We start from the raw sequence: 12,836 nt of genomic DNA, 5'->3' as shown, positions 1-12,836 counted from the left end.
CAGATCCGTGTTAACGTTGCTTTTCATAAATATTTGGTTTTAAAAAAATATAAAAAACCGGGTGATATATATAGACGAAACCGGGTGATTGTAAGTAAACAACAATGACGAAACCGGTGTATTTTGATTTGACATGACCCATTTCTTTCGTTCCATACACAGAAATACAAGTATTGAGATGGTCATAATGACTAGTTTTGCAATCTCCGTGTCAGTATCTATCTTCCCGTATCTTTCTTTCCGTACAATGTGAACAATTTAACGAGAAATTAAACAATTTCGAGGCAAGGTTCACTCAATTCGTCATTTTGACATGCATTTTTACTTATTTCTTTCGTTAATATAGAACGGTTGTAGAAAATATTGCATATCACAATAGAAAATAGTCCACTGTCTATTGATGTTCCGTCATTGTGCCGGATGTTAGATACCATCGAGTCCGATCAAATTTTGCCGGTGTGGTTTAGACACAGTGATAACACGGCTGGTAATCTACACACGCAGAACATTTGGTTCTGCAATGAAAACCGTGAGAGAATTTTCCGGTTGTGCTTGAGTGGAGTAATTGTCACCGCTTCAAAAGGTATGTACATTTCTAAATCTCAATTTTCTTATTCAACTGATCGAAATATTGAAAATCAGAGAATGCTATGCTGTGGTGAATACTTTAACGAAGATATACATGTATCATTCACTGTTGTACGTAGAGTTGAACTCTTACAAAATCAGTTGCCCCACGAGAAATTGCCAAAAAAGTGACATTTCAATTTTGAAACGGTTCTATTTACAGACCTACAAGTTCACATTTAGTTTTTTTTCTCGGGCAATGGGTATGAATGTTGTTTTTGGCGGCGTGTACGCTGTCCGGTGTTGATAGACGTCTTAATAATTCCAAAAACTACATTTTTTCATTAAGTCATGGGTGAGGGGATCGGTTCTGATTGAGGACATCGTGAATGCGTGAGGGGAAGGACACACATTTTTTTAATCTTTGGCTTTGTGACTTTTGTTGACCCAATAAATGTGATCAATGCTGATTAAAAAGCACAGATTTATCCTTATACTTTAATAGATGTAAACTGACCACTGATTCAATGAAATCAAACTATTAATTGTTTGTTCAATTTCAGAAAATGCCATTGTTCAAAGGAAAAAGGAAAAGAGGACTAAAAATGACTCTCTACAAATAGCCATGGAGATACAAGTTATCCCCACCCTCGAAGCGAACTAAACCCTCTGGGAGTAGTCCTGTCGTCAAATATACGTCACAGAGATCACCAAATATATTTAAGAAAAGTATATCGCCGATCAAAACTTCAACACCTATATATATTAGACGTAATCTGTTCACCCAAAATCACGAAATTTTCGAGAAAAAAAAGGCAGATATACAGAATTAATTAATCTCGAACATCGATGAAAGCCAAGATAATCTCAAGGAAGACCATAATGAAGAGCATGTATTAGACAACGAAGAAGTCATAGAAGAAGACCACGTAGTAGACCACGAGATAGACCACATGGAAGACCTTGAGGAAGAATATAAAGTTTTTTAAAGAGCTTTAGATAAACTCTCAGACGTAGGGAAAAGGGAAAGATTTTTGATTTTTTTTTTCATTAGTACAGAGTGCATGGACGTTTTTCTTTAAACAACATTGCATTCGACCTGTTTTTGGACATTGTTGAGTGGTTTGAAAAGGACGAATCAAGACGAATGAGATACTCCCCAACATCTCTGCAGTATTTTTGGTTATCGTTGACAACATTTTTTGTTTTTATTCTTCGGGAAACATATTATTAAATCTAGGTTCCCACAATTTATTTCATAATTCAATCTCATAAATTTTTCTAAGCACACATAATAATTACACATAATAATTATTATGTTTACACATAATAGTTTTTAATGAACAATGTAGCCTAATTTAGTTAAGTTTCAACGGCTCATGTCTTGAATATAAAGATATAATTTGAACTTCCCCTCACGCATTCACGATGTCCTCAATCAGAACCGATCCCCTCTCGCATGACTTAATGAAAAAATGTAGTTTTTGGAATTATTAAGACGTCTATCAACACCGGACAGCGTTCACGTCGCCAAAAACAACATTCATACCCATTGCCCTAAAAAAAACTAAATTTGAACTTGTAGGTCTGTAAATAGAACCGTTTCAAAATGGAAATGTCACTTTTTTAGGCAATTTCTCGTGGGGCAACTGATTTCGTAGGAGTTCAACTCTACGTACAACAATAAATGATACATGTATCTCTTCGTTTAAGTATTCACCACAGCATAGCATTCTCTGATTTTCAATGTTTTGATCAGATGAATAAGAAAATTGAGATTTAGAAATGTACATACCTTTTGAAGCGGTGACAATTACTCCACTCAAGCACAACCGGAAAATCCTCTCACGGTTTTCATTGCAGAACCAAATGTTCTGCGTGTGTAGATTACCAGCCGTGGATAATGGAAGGGCAGACACGAAAATTTCTGAACTAATAGATTGATATGTTCTCCGTCCGTGGTAATTTTTTCAAAAAAATCGGAAGTTATGCATTTTCTACATCCAACTTGATAGATACCCATGTCGTCGACTTGATATCTAATTGTTCTGCTTAACTATGTAATAGATAAATTGAAACCTTATGCAAATGATGTTTTTATAATAGAACACTTCGTAATTGAGAAGAAAATCGTCATTTTATTTGTTTCTATCAGTTGCGGATCCAGAAATTTACATAAGTGGGGGCCCACTGACTGACCTAAGAGGGGGCCCGCTCCAGTCACGCTTCAATGATTCCCTATATAAGCAACCAAATTTTTTTCCCAAAAAGGGGGGGGCCCGGACCCCATGCCCCCCCCTAAATCCGCCTCTGTCTATTAACTTTTAATTTTTTTGTTACTATAGTAAACATTGATCAACATTACAGTAAGCATTTATCGCCTTCTCTAACAAAGAGCTTCGATTCTTTTGTTCTATTTCAACCGGGTTCCGCCTGGGTGATGTTCTGTTCAATTGAAAATAGACAGAGGTAATTTGTCCCTTTAATTTTCTTTACGTCCATAAGCTTCATTATGCACCAAAGTAGAGTCCTACACAATTATTTAAACACACATTTCCTACTCTATTATCTATACAGGTAAACTATGTGCTATTAAAGGAGTGTAATAATATATATCCATATACATTGATATTTCAAAATTGGTATGGAATAAGTTTGTATGGAGCAAAAACAAGGTTAGTAAATAATCATAGTATTTGACCCTTTCAAAAGATCTATATTCACTGATTAAAAAACCTTTTAAGTTATCTTATAATGTTTAGAATAATTTTGAATTCTCACTAAAGGTGAATGTATTAACGTTTTCTTACATACAAAACAGTTTGCTCGTGTAAACATTATTTGATATACAATGATGAAAACATGCAAGTTTTCGATCGTTCAATTGATATTTTCATCACTAGATACTATACGTATTGAACTGTATATAATAGATATTTTCATTCATTCAGTGTGCAATATCTACAACATTTCGTTTATTTTCATTTATTTTGGAACTTCTAAAGCAATACTTTAATGGCCTCAATATATTATTGAAATTCTAATCTAATGTGTTAGATGAATTTTCCACCCTAATTGTATACACTCAACATTTATGTGACATTTTTGGCAGTGAATAAACAATTTGATCATTGGGTTTCTTAAATAAATATGTGTAACAGGAGGGTCGGGTGGCTATGCGTCACCGTTCCCTCTTGTCTGTTAATGGTTCGTTTCGCTGCGACTGAGCTCTGGCAAATGAGACCAAATACAGATGTTCAGATACTTTATTTAAATACACATCTTTAACATGTGAACAATGAAATCAAAACATAAATCTGAATGAGTAAAAGCATATATTCAATGGTCGGATTAATTATAAATCCATGTTGTAAATTATGTTAAGCGGATTAAAGATAAATTTAAGTGGTCAATTTGAGACCCAGTACAAAATATTTCTTTAACAAGTCTATACTTTTCACAGGTCCATATAAGAAGGTATAATTCCTCCATGAGAATGGCAAAATCTTCTCTTAAATATCCAGTAAGTTGGATGAAACGTCTACCAAATCATTACCATATAATTTATCTAAATATACACTTTGTTATTCCTTTCTCTGACAGTGACAAAGTTCATTTTGCGTCATCCCGTGTTTAGCAAGGGGAGATTATAACACAGCTGCGCAACTCCGTTACATATGTAATGGACAAGCCTATCCATTCATAGAGAGGAAAGTACAGTTAATGACCCCACCATCCATTCAACTGACGCAGTAGCATCCCGGCTTGACCAATATAATATCCATCTTAAAATAAAAGAATATCGTCACGGTAGATTATCATTCCGACCTATTAGTATGACCTATTATGGACAACTCTTTAATTACATAAGCAAAAATCAATTGCCGGTTTGTGTACTACATAGGTAAATATACACAGCAAAATAAGAAATATAATTAAAATGTCCGATTCTTTGTTTAGTACATGCTGTTTTTAAAGTGTATAAAACTCAGTCAAACCGATATATAGAAATGGCGAGGTGCATGATTTAAAACGTGGTGTGTGGGGTTTGTGTGCGGGGGACAAACAATACCTATATTATGAATCACTGTACATATGGTCAAACTCAGTAAAGGTCCGTCTAAATTACATTTCATTAATAAAAGTAAAAACACTTACCGTTACCTAGATATGTATTTGCTTTATGTAATTAAGATTTGAAAGAACCATACATTTATATAATACAGACAGCAGTTAATTTTTCTAAATAAGGATATTTCAGTTTCACACAGGAAACTTTTTTTTTTATTATTTTTGTGATCGTTTTTTATATATATTATTTTTAGTTTTATGACCATTTGTAATTAACGTATTTTAAATTTCACTAAACGTTTCTAAATCTCTATCAATATATTAGAATTGTTATGTCCTATTTTCGGTCTTTTTTTTTTTTTTTTAAGAAATGCAATATTATTAAACCTCTCTCATGTGGTCATTGGTTTCAAATATTTAACCTGCATTATTATACTAGACGTGCTACGCAATGGTACAAAAGCGACGCTGAGGTTGACAAATTAGACTTAAAAAGCGTGTATCGTATCAAAACACTAGATTTAAAACACCTGTGTATCAGATGAATTTTTGGTTTAAACTGCATAACATCATAACGATATCTACGTATATTTGTTTTTCTTATAACAAACGTCCCTTTGAATCATATAAAATTTCATTATAAATATTCCTTATATTTGGTCAGAAATTTCGGATGGGTTATTATACACCATTCAGAACCGACTTATCATACAATATTATGAAATTCAGCTGTTAGGCTGATGAACTTACATGTTTAACACCGCCACATTATTTATGTATGTGCCTGTCCCAAGTCATGCAGGAGCCTGTAATTCAGTGGTTTTCGTTTGTTTATGTGTTACATATTTGTTTTTCGTTCATTTTTTTACACAAATAAGGCCGTTAGTTTTCTCGTTTGAATTGTTTTACGTTGTCTTATCGGGACCTATTATAGCTGACTATGCGGTATGGGCTTTGCTCATTGTTGAAGGCCGTACGGTGACCTATAGTTGTTAATCTCTGTGTCATTTTGGTCTTTTGTGGATAGTTGTCTCATTGGCAATCATACCACATCTTCTTTTTTATATTACAGGCGAGCGGGAGAAGAGTGTACCCATTTTGAGTAATAAACTCCCAACCTAGTCGCCTTTTATCTTTTGCACGATGTATGTATATACTTAGGAAATGTGCAACTCTTTATGGATTCATTCTAGATACAGTTTGCCGTTGTTTGTTGGTTTTTTGGAGATTGTAATTTCGTAATTTTTTGGCAGTTGAACATATGACCAACATGAAATTTCTAAAAGTGCCTCACTAGTCCTTATTAGATGTTGGGAATTATTTTACATAGAACAATCTGTTAATACATACTCCGGAAAAAAATAATTTCCCTTATATTATTTTCATTTACATGATTTAATTTGGTTGAGCAAATTTGTTTAATTCGTATGGCCTGGATATAGGGAATGCTCTTTGTGCATTGTTTAGGATTAAAAATTAAAGGAGGAGGAGACTGATGGTTGCCTGTAAGCTTGCATAACATTAATTACAGATCTGTAAATATGATTCCACACTTCACTTGCGTAGCAGTGTTAAGAAATGGGATCTTATAGTCAGAGATTTCATAAGAGAATTACATTGCGGGGTGGACATCGTCGAAATGTTGAATCAACACATTGAGTTCTTGTTCAGAGAGAGAACAAAAAGAGAGGTTTATTAAGATAATAATTGAGAATTTGAAGTTTTAATTTACTCGCATAACTATTGGCAGAAGACGGGGCCATCTTTGGTCCCATTTCTGTTCCATTAATCTAAAGAAAGTGTTCACCATTGAATGTGAACATCCCCAAGACGATAAAATTGAAGCCTGTAGGAAAGTCTGAAACTGTCGCAACACCTTACGCCCACCAACTGAATGTCTAGTCCAGCTTCTAACTTTGGAATTGAAATACAATAACTGCACATTCAATGGTGAACACTTTCTACAGATTAATTGATGAATTCGTCAATTCTTACCGTTATCTTGATGATTGTGTTCGTTAAATAATCATTCCTAAATATACTGCCTAAAAATTTGCATAAAGGAATCTTCATCAACTTTCCATAAAAAAAAATACGAAAAAGGAACCTTTTAAAGCTTTTAGGACCTACAACTTAGACTGTGAGTACAAAGATATACGGACATTGGTTAATGTCATATTTTCATGAAAGGATCTATTCGAGTTGTCATACAAATAACGTAGCGACAAATTACAGAATAACTATATCAATTATTTATAAATCGTAATTTTCCCAACAACGACTATTTCAAACTAAATACACGTGACCACGATAAGGTATTATATACATATAACTTTATACTTCAAAATAAATTCATTGCAAAATACTTCTAACAATGTCAAGACTTTTAAACGTTCATTGGGATCATTTATACGAAACAGTTCAACTGTTAAATTATCGTTCATTGGGATGATTTATACGAAACAGTTCAACTGTTTAAATTATCGTTCATTGAGATCATATATACGAAGCACTTCAACTGTTTAAATTATCCTTCATTGGGATCATTTATACGAAGCAGTTCAACTGTTTAAATTGTCGTTCATTGGGATCATTTATACGAAGCAGTTCAACTGTTTAAATTATCCTTCATTGGGATCATTTATACGAAGCAGTTCAACTGTTTAAATTATCGTTCATTGGGATCATTTATACGAAGCAGTTCAACTGTTTAAATTATCGTTCATTGGGATCATTTATACGAAGCAGTTCAACTGTTTAAATTATCGTTCATTGGGATCATTTATACGAAGCAGTTCAACTGTTTAAATTATCCTTCATTGGGATCATTTATACGAAGCAGTTCAACTGTTTAAATTATCGTTCATTGAGATCATTTATACGAAACAGTTCAACTGTTTAAATTATCGTTCATTGAGATTATTTATACGAAACAGTTGAACTGTTTAAATTATCGTTCATTGGGATCATTTATACGAAGCAGTTCAACTGTTTAAATTATCGTTCATTGAGATCATTTATACGAAGCAGTTCAACTGTTTAAATTATCGTTCATTGGGATCATTTATAATACGAAGCAGTTCAACTGTTTAAATTATCGTTCATTGAGATCATTTATACGAAGCAGTTCAACTGTTTAAATTATCGTTCATTGGGATCATTTATACGAAACAGTTCAACTGTTTAAATTATCGTTCATTGGGATAATTTATACGAAGCAGTTCAACTGTTTAAATTATCCTTCATTGGGATCATTTATACGAAGCAGTTCAACTGTTTAAATTATCGTTCATTGAGATCATTTATACGAAACAGTTCAACTGTTTAAAAAGTGTCGTTATTCTGCTCAAACAATTATTATTCATTAAATTAATTGATGTTTATATGTTTCAGATAAATAATTTACGATGTCTTTGGAATTCCTTTCACCTCTCGAGTCAGTATACAATGGCTTTCAAGATAGCAACTCATCACAAAGCGAGTATGTATATTACCATCATTATAAAATGAACAAATATTTAAGACTCTCCTTTGTGAGACATCTTGTTTTTTTAAATTTATATATTATAGTTTGCCGGTTGAATTCCCGAGAGAATCACCTGCTCATTCCTGGCATGAAAATATTGTTAGATTGGAGTTTGATATTATACAGTTTTTGAATTAATTTTAAATTTAGGAGATAACTGTATTGTATTTTAAGCTACGTCATCATCAATTGGCGAATTGATGGTCGCAAATTAATTTAACTGGCGACGCATTACCGGAGCCGGTAAAAGGGTAATTGCCACCATCAATTAATGTACCAAAAATTGAACGAAAAGCAAACATGTAACACAGCAACAAACTACACTGAATTACATGCTCCTGACTTAGGGCAGGCACACACATACAGAATGTGGCGATGCTAAAGTTTTGTTTTCTGTTGTATTATCTTCTTCTGGTTGCTTTATTTAAAGCTGTGAATTTTTGTCAGAATTTTAATTTAAGTGTTATATGATAAAAGTTTAACTATTTTGTTTTCAGTGCCGTTTGTACAGAAGTAATACCGTTTAAACAACTATACCAGTTTCTTCTGATACCAGCGGTAAGAAATTTAATTTAAAACTGAAGCAAGACACAAATATTCTACAAAAATACTAAAAGAGGCTTTGGAAAAACCTACTCCCTCGCACCAAACCTACAAAATGTATCCTCTCCTGTATTATTATCCATTGACACTGCAGTTTTATATATGCTCTCTATATCTGTCGAACTTTAAACGGGTAGTGATGGAAGTAATATTTCTGTTCTTATTTGGCTTTGAAGGATTGTTTATGCACGCCCATATAAATTGTCTAGTGTATTGAAAGACACCAGGAACGACATAGCAAATATCTAGAGAGCAATCCATTTGTTTCCATTTTTTAGGCATTCTCTCTAATGTAGAGGAATTTTCATGATGTAATGTTTATTAGTCGTTAAGGTTACTAATAAGTATGATCTTATTGTATCAATGCCTGGTTTACGCTAGATAAAGGGTTGGGCAAATTTAGACGTTTGGCGGGAAAGTCAGTGGTCGGGTCCAAGGGTATGGGGTGTTTGAGAGGCATTGTTGTGTTCGGTATCGGGAACATTTAGAGAACACCCCTATTCAAAAAATAGTATATTCGCCCTGGGGTATATAAGAGGATGAGGAACAGACTTCGGGTTCTGTCGATATTCTTACAGAGGAAGACCAGTGTACAAGAGTAGGCACGTTACATAGCTGTAAGTGATACTGTCAAGGACAACTTGTACTGAGGACAACTTCTACTGGGTACAAGTTGGTCTTACATAGGAAGTTGACAGATCAGACTGTCCCTTTCGGAGGACAGGCTGTACCAATACGAACTGTCTGGTAGTGACCGACTGTCCCACTCGGAGGACAGGCTGTACCAATACGAACTGTCTGGTAGTGACCGACTGTCCCATCTGGAGGACAGGTTGTATCAGCATACACTGTCTGATTAAGACAGACTGTACCAGCCATACTGTCTTTTAGTGACAGACCTTCCAATCTTGAGGACAGACTGTTTTATTGTATTATAGTTGTATATATAGTTGTCTGTTGTTACTTTATATCGGCAAAGAGCCCGTGCATATTTTAGTTCATTGTGTATAAAAAAGATAGTTGTAGTGTTTAGCATTACCGTATTGTTTGTGGATAACTGGATCCAAGTATTTACTGGAACGGACGTTTGTGATCTATAAACGCCTGGTTACACGTTACAGTGATTTATCACTGTGTTACCAAGTATAACATACGCGCGACCAGACTCCTCTTCACAGAAGGCATTTGAACATTGTTCTTGTTTTTATTTCTAGAACGATAAAAACAAATTACCATCAAGACGAACAGTAAATTAAAATTTTAGGATGTATTTTTTGTTACAAAACACCAGCTTAACATACATTATATGTATGAAGGTCAAAATCCAATATGCCAGACTTGGGACAGGCACATGCATACAGAATATGGCCGCGTTAAACATGATAGCGGTATCCCAACCCTCCCCTAACCTGGGACAGTGGTGTAACAGTACAACAAAAGAACGAACTACAAAAATCAGTTGAAAAAGGCTTTACTCATCAAATGGATACAAGTATACACCACTTTTAACGCGCGCAAAAGTCAACCAGTAGAAAAATGTACACTCCATACAATGTAGTCGATCAAAGTATCATGATCTTGGACAGAAAATAAGCAAAGGGAGTCGTATTTACAAGGACACATTTTAAAAGCAAGGTATATAACGATCATTGGTCACTGATAATGTAATTTTAGTAAGAATAAGACAAGCTATTTGACAAGCTATTAGTTCCTTGGAGATACGCGAATCTTTCCTTTATTCATTTACCATTAAATGATGACTTAGTCTTAGGTAGATTGATTCCCAAAGATATAACTCCTCACTAGATATCAAATGACGTAACACAAATACTAAGTAACCGTACAGCCTTCAATAATGAGCAAAGGCCATAGCGCATAGTAATATTTAAACTGCTAATGAATGACAAATTTAGAACAATGCAAACTTGAAAATTAACGGCCTGATTTATGCACCAAACAATAAACGAAATACAAATATAATAAACGGTAACATATACAACCACTTACCAGTTCCTGAAACATTACTCACAACGCCATTTTAGAAATTAAACTGTCATCCATGATTGTAAGAAATGTCTCTTTTCTCACTACACGACATGGTAAACGGTTAAAAGCTGTTTGTTGACCCCTCTGTGCCTTTTCCAGTTAACAAATAAACGAATGACTGCATAGTTAACGTTTACAACATATAAGTATGGACATAAGATAAATGAAATCTGTAATAGATTCTTCTAATTCTTTAGGTTGTGTTTACATTACTCCTGGCTTTTGCTGATAAGCGTGTACATAAGTGTCTGCAATGTCTGTCTGGGAGACCTGGTGTTGTATAGTAAGTAAGATTTATGTTATAACCCGTTATATATGAATTAAAAGTAATTTAGACGAGATGAATTAAATTTATTGAAATAAAAAAAAAAGGAATGCGGATTTATTGTAAAATCACAAAAAGCGAAAACCGATGAAGATTCAAAAAGGAAAGTCCCTAATAATCAAATTTGAAAACCAAAAGCTCAAACATCTAAAACAAATGGATAACAACTGTCACATTCCTGACTTTGTACAGGCTTTTCTTATGTAGATGATAGTGTGGTTTTATAGCTAGCTAAACCTCTCACTTGTATTACAGTCGCATACCATTCCATAATATTGACAACGATGTGGGAACAAAACAAACAGACATATCCCATTGTCTCATTATCACTCATACCACATGTTCTTATATCTACATGTATATAATAGGTAAAAATGTCTTTCAAAAGATAATTAGTACTCATACCACATGTTCTTATATCTATAAAATAGGTAAAATGTCTTTCAAAGGATATTAGTACTCATACAACATGTTCTTATATCTATATAATAGGTAAAAATGTCTTTCAAAAGATAATTAGTACTCATACCACATGTTCTTATATCTATATAATAGGTAAAAATGTCTTTCAAAAGATAATTAGAACTCATACCACATGTTCTTATATCTATATAATAGGTAAAAATATCTTTCAAGATATAATTAGAACTCATACCACATGTTCTTATATCTACATAATAGGTAAAAATATCTTTCAAAAGATAATTAGAACTCATACCACATGTTCTTATATCTATATAATAGGTAAAAATGTCTTTCAAAAGATAATTAGAACTCATACCACATGTTCTTATATCTACATAATAGATAAAATGTCTTTCAAAAGATAATTAGAACTCATACCACATGTTCTTATATATTTATAATAGGTAAAATGTCTTTCAAAAGATAATTAATACTCATACCACCTGTTCTTATATCTATATAATAAGTAAAATGTCTTTCAAAAGATAATTAGTACTCATACCACATGTTCTTATATCTATATAATAGTTAAAATGTCTTTCAAACGATAATTAGTACTCATACCACCTGTTTTTATATCTATATAACAGGTAAAATGTCTTTCAAACGATAATTAGTACTCATACCACCTGTTTTTATATCTATATAACAGGTAAAATGTCTTTCAAACGATAATTAGTACGCATACCACATGCTCTTATATCTATATTTCAAAAGATAATTAGCACTCATACCTCATGTTCTTATATCTATATAATAGGTAAAAATGTCTTTCAAAAGATGTTAGTAAGGACAGGTCATTGAAAACACGTTGCTGAGAAAAATGTATGATGGCCTCATGGTGTTTTTCAGATTTATTTAACTTGTTAGAATGTCTAACCCATATGTTTTTTTAGACTATCCTTGGTAAGGTCCAGTACATGTTTGTTTTTATGATATATTGATGTTTTACCCTGTTTTCAGTCCAATGGATATCATGGGTAGATCTAGTAGAGTGTCGTATGCAGCAGCGTTTGGGGCCACAGCGACTTTGTGTTCAAGTGTTATTTTCGAACAAAAATATGCAGTGGAGTTGGGTGGTGCTGCATATATTAAAGGTACTCAAAGAAAATGATTTAGACTTAATACTATTAGTCACATCTATAACTGACAACTTATATCAAAGAAATCATTGAATATACAGTAAAAGGTACATATACATAAAAATGTTACGTGGACAGTCGATGCACCAAA

The 12,836-nt window shown here is 33.3% G+C and overlaps 1 protein-coding gene across 1 annotated transcript; it reads left to right on the top strand.

The window, feature by feature from the left end:
- Positions 1–3,167: 3,167 nt before the first annotated feature.
- Positions 3,168–12,717, top strand: LOC139508229 (stimulated by retinoic acid gene 6 protein-like). The gene is made up of 5 exons (XM_071295934.1): positions 3,168–3,242; positions 8,032–8,119; positions 8,662–8,722; positions 11,011–11,096; positions 12,567–12,717. Exons 2-5 carry the CDS (start codon positions 8,046–8,048, stop codon positions 12,715–12,717), a joined length of 372 nt encoding a protein of 123 aa, XP_071152035.1. The 5' UTR covers positions 3,168–3,242; positions 8,032–8,045.
- The last annotated feature ends 119 nt before the right edge of the window (positions 12,718–12,836 follow it).

Source organism: Mytilus edulis, unplaced genomic scaffold (genome assembly GCF_963676685.1).
Source record: "Mytilus edulis unplaced genomic scaffold, xbMytEdul2.2 SCAFFOLD_236, whole genome shotgun sequence".
NCBI lineage: Eukaryota > Metazoa > Mollusca > Bivalvia > Mytilida > Mytilidae > Mytilus > Mytilus edulis.
Note: the sequence above shows the minus strand (reverse complement) of the source record. Positions and strands in the feature narration are given on the sequence as shown.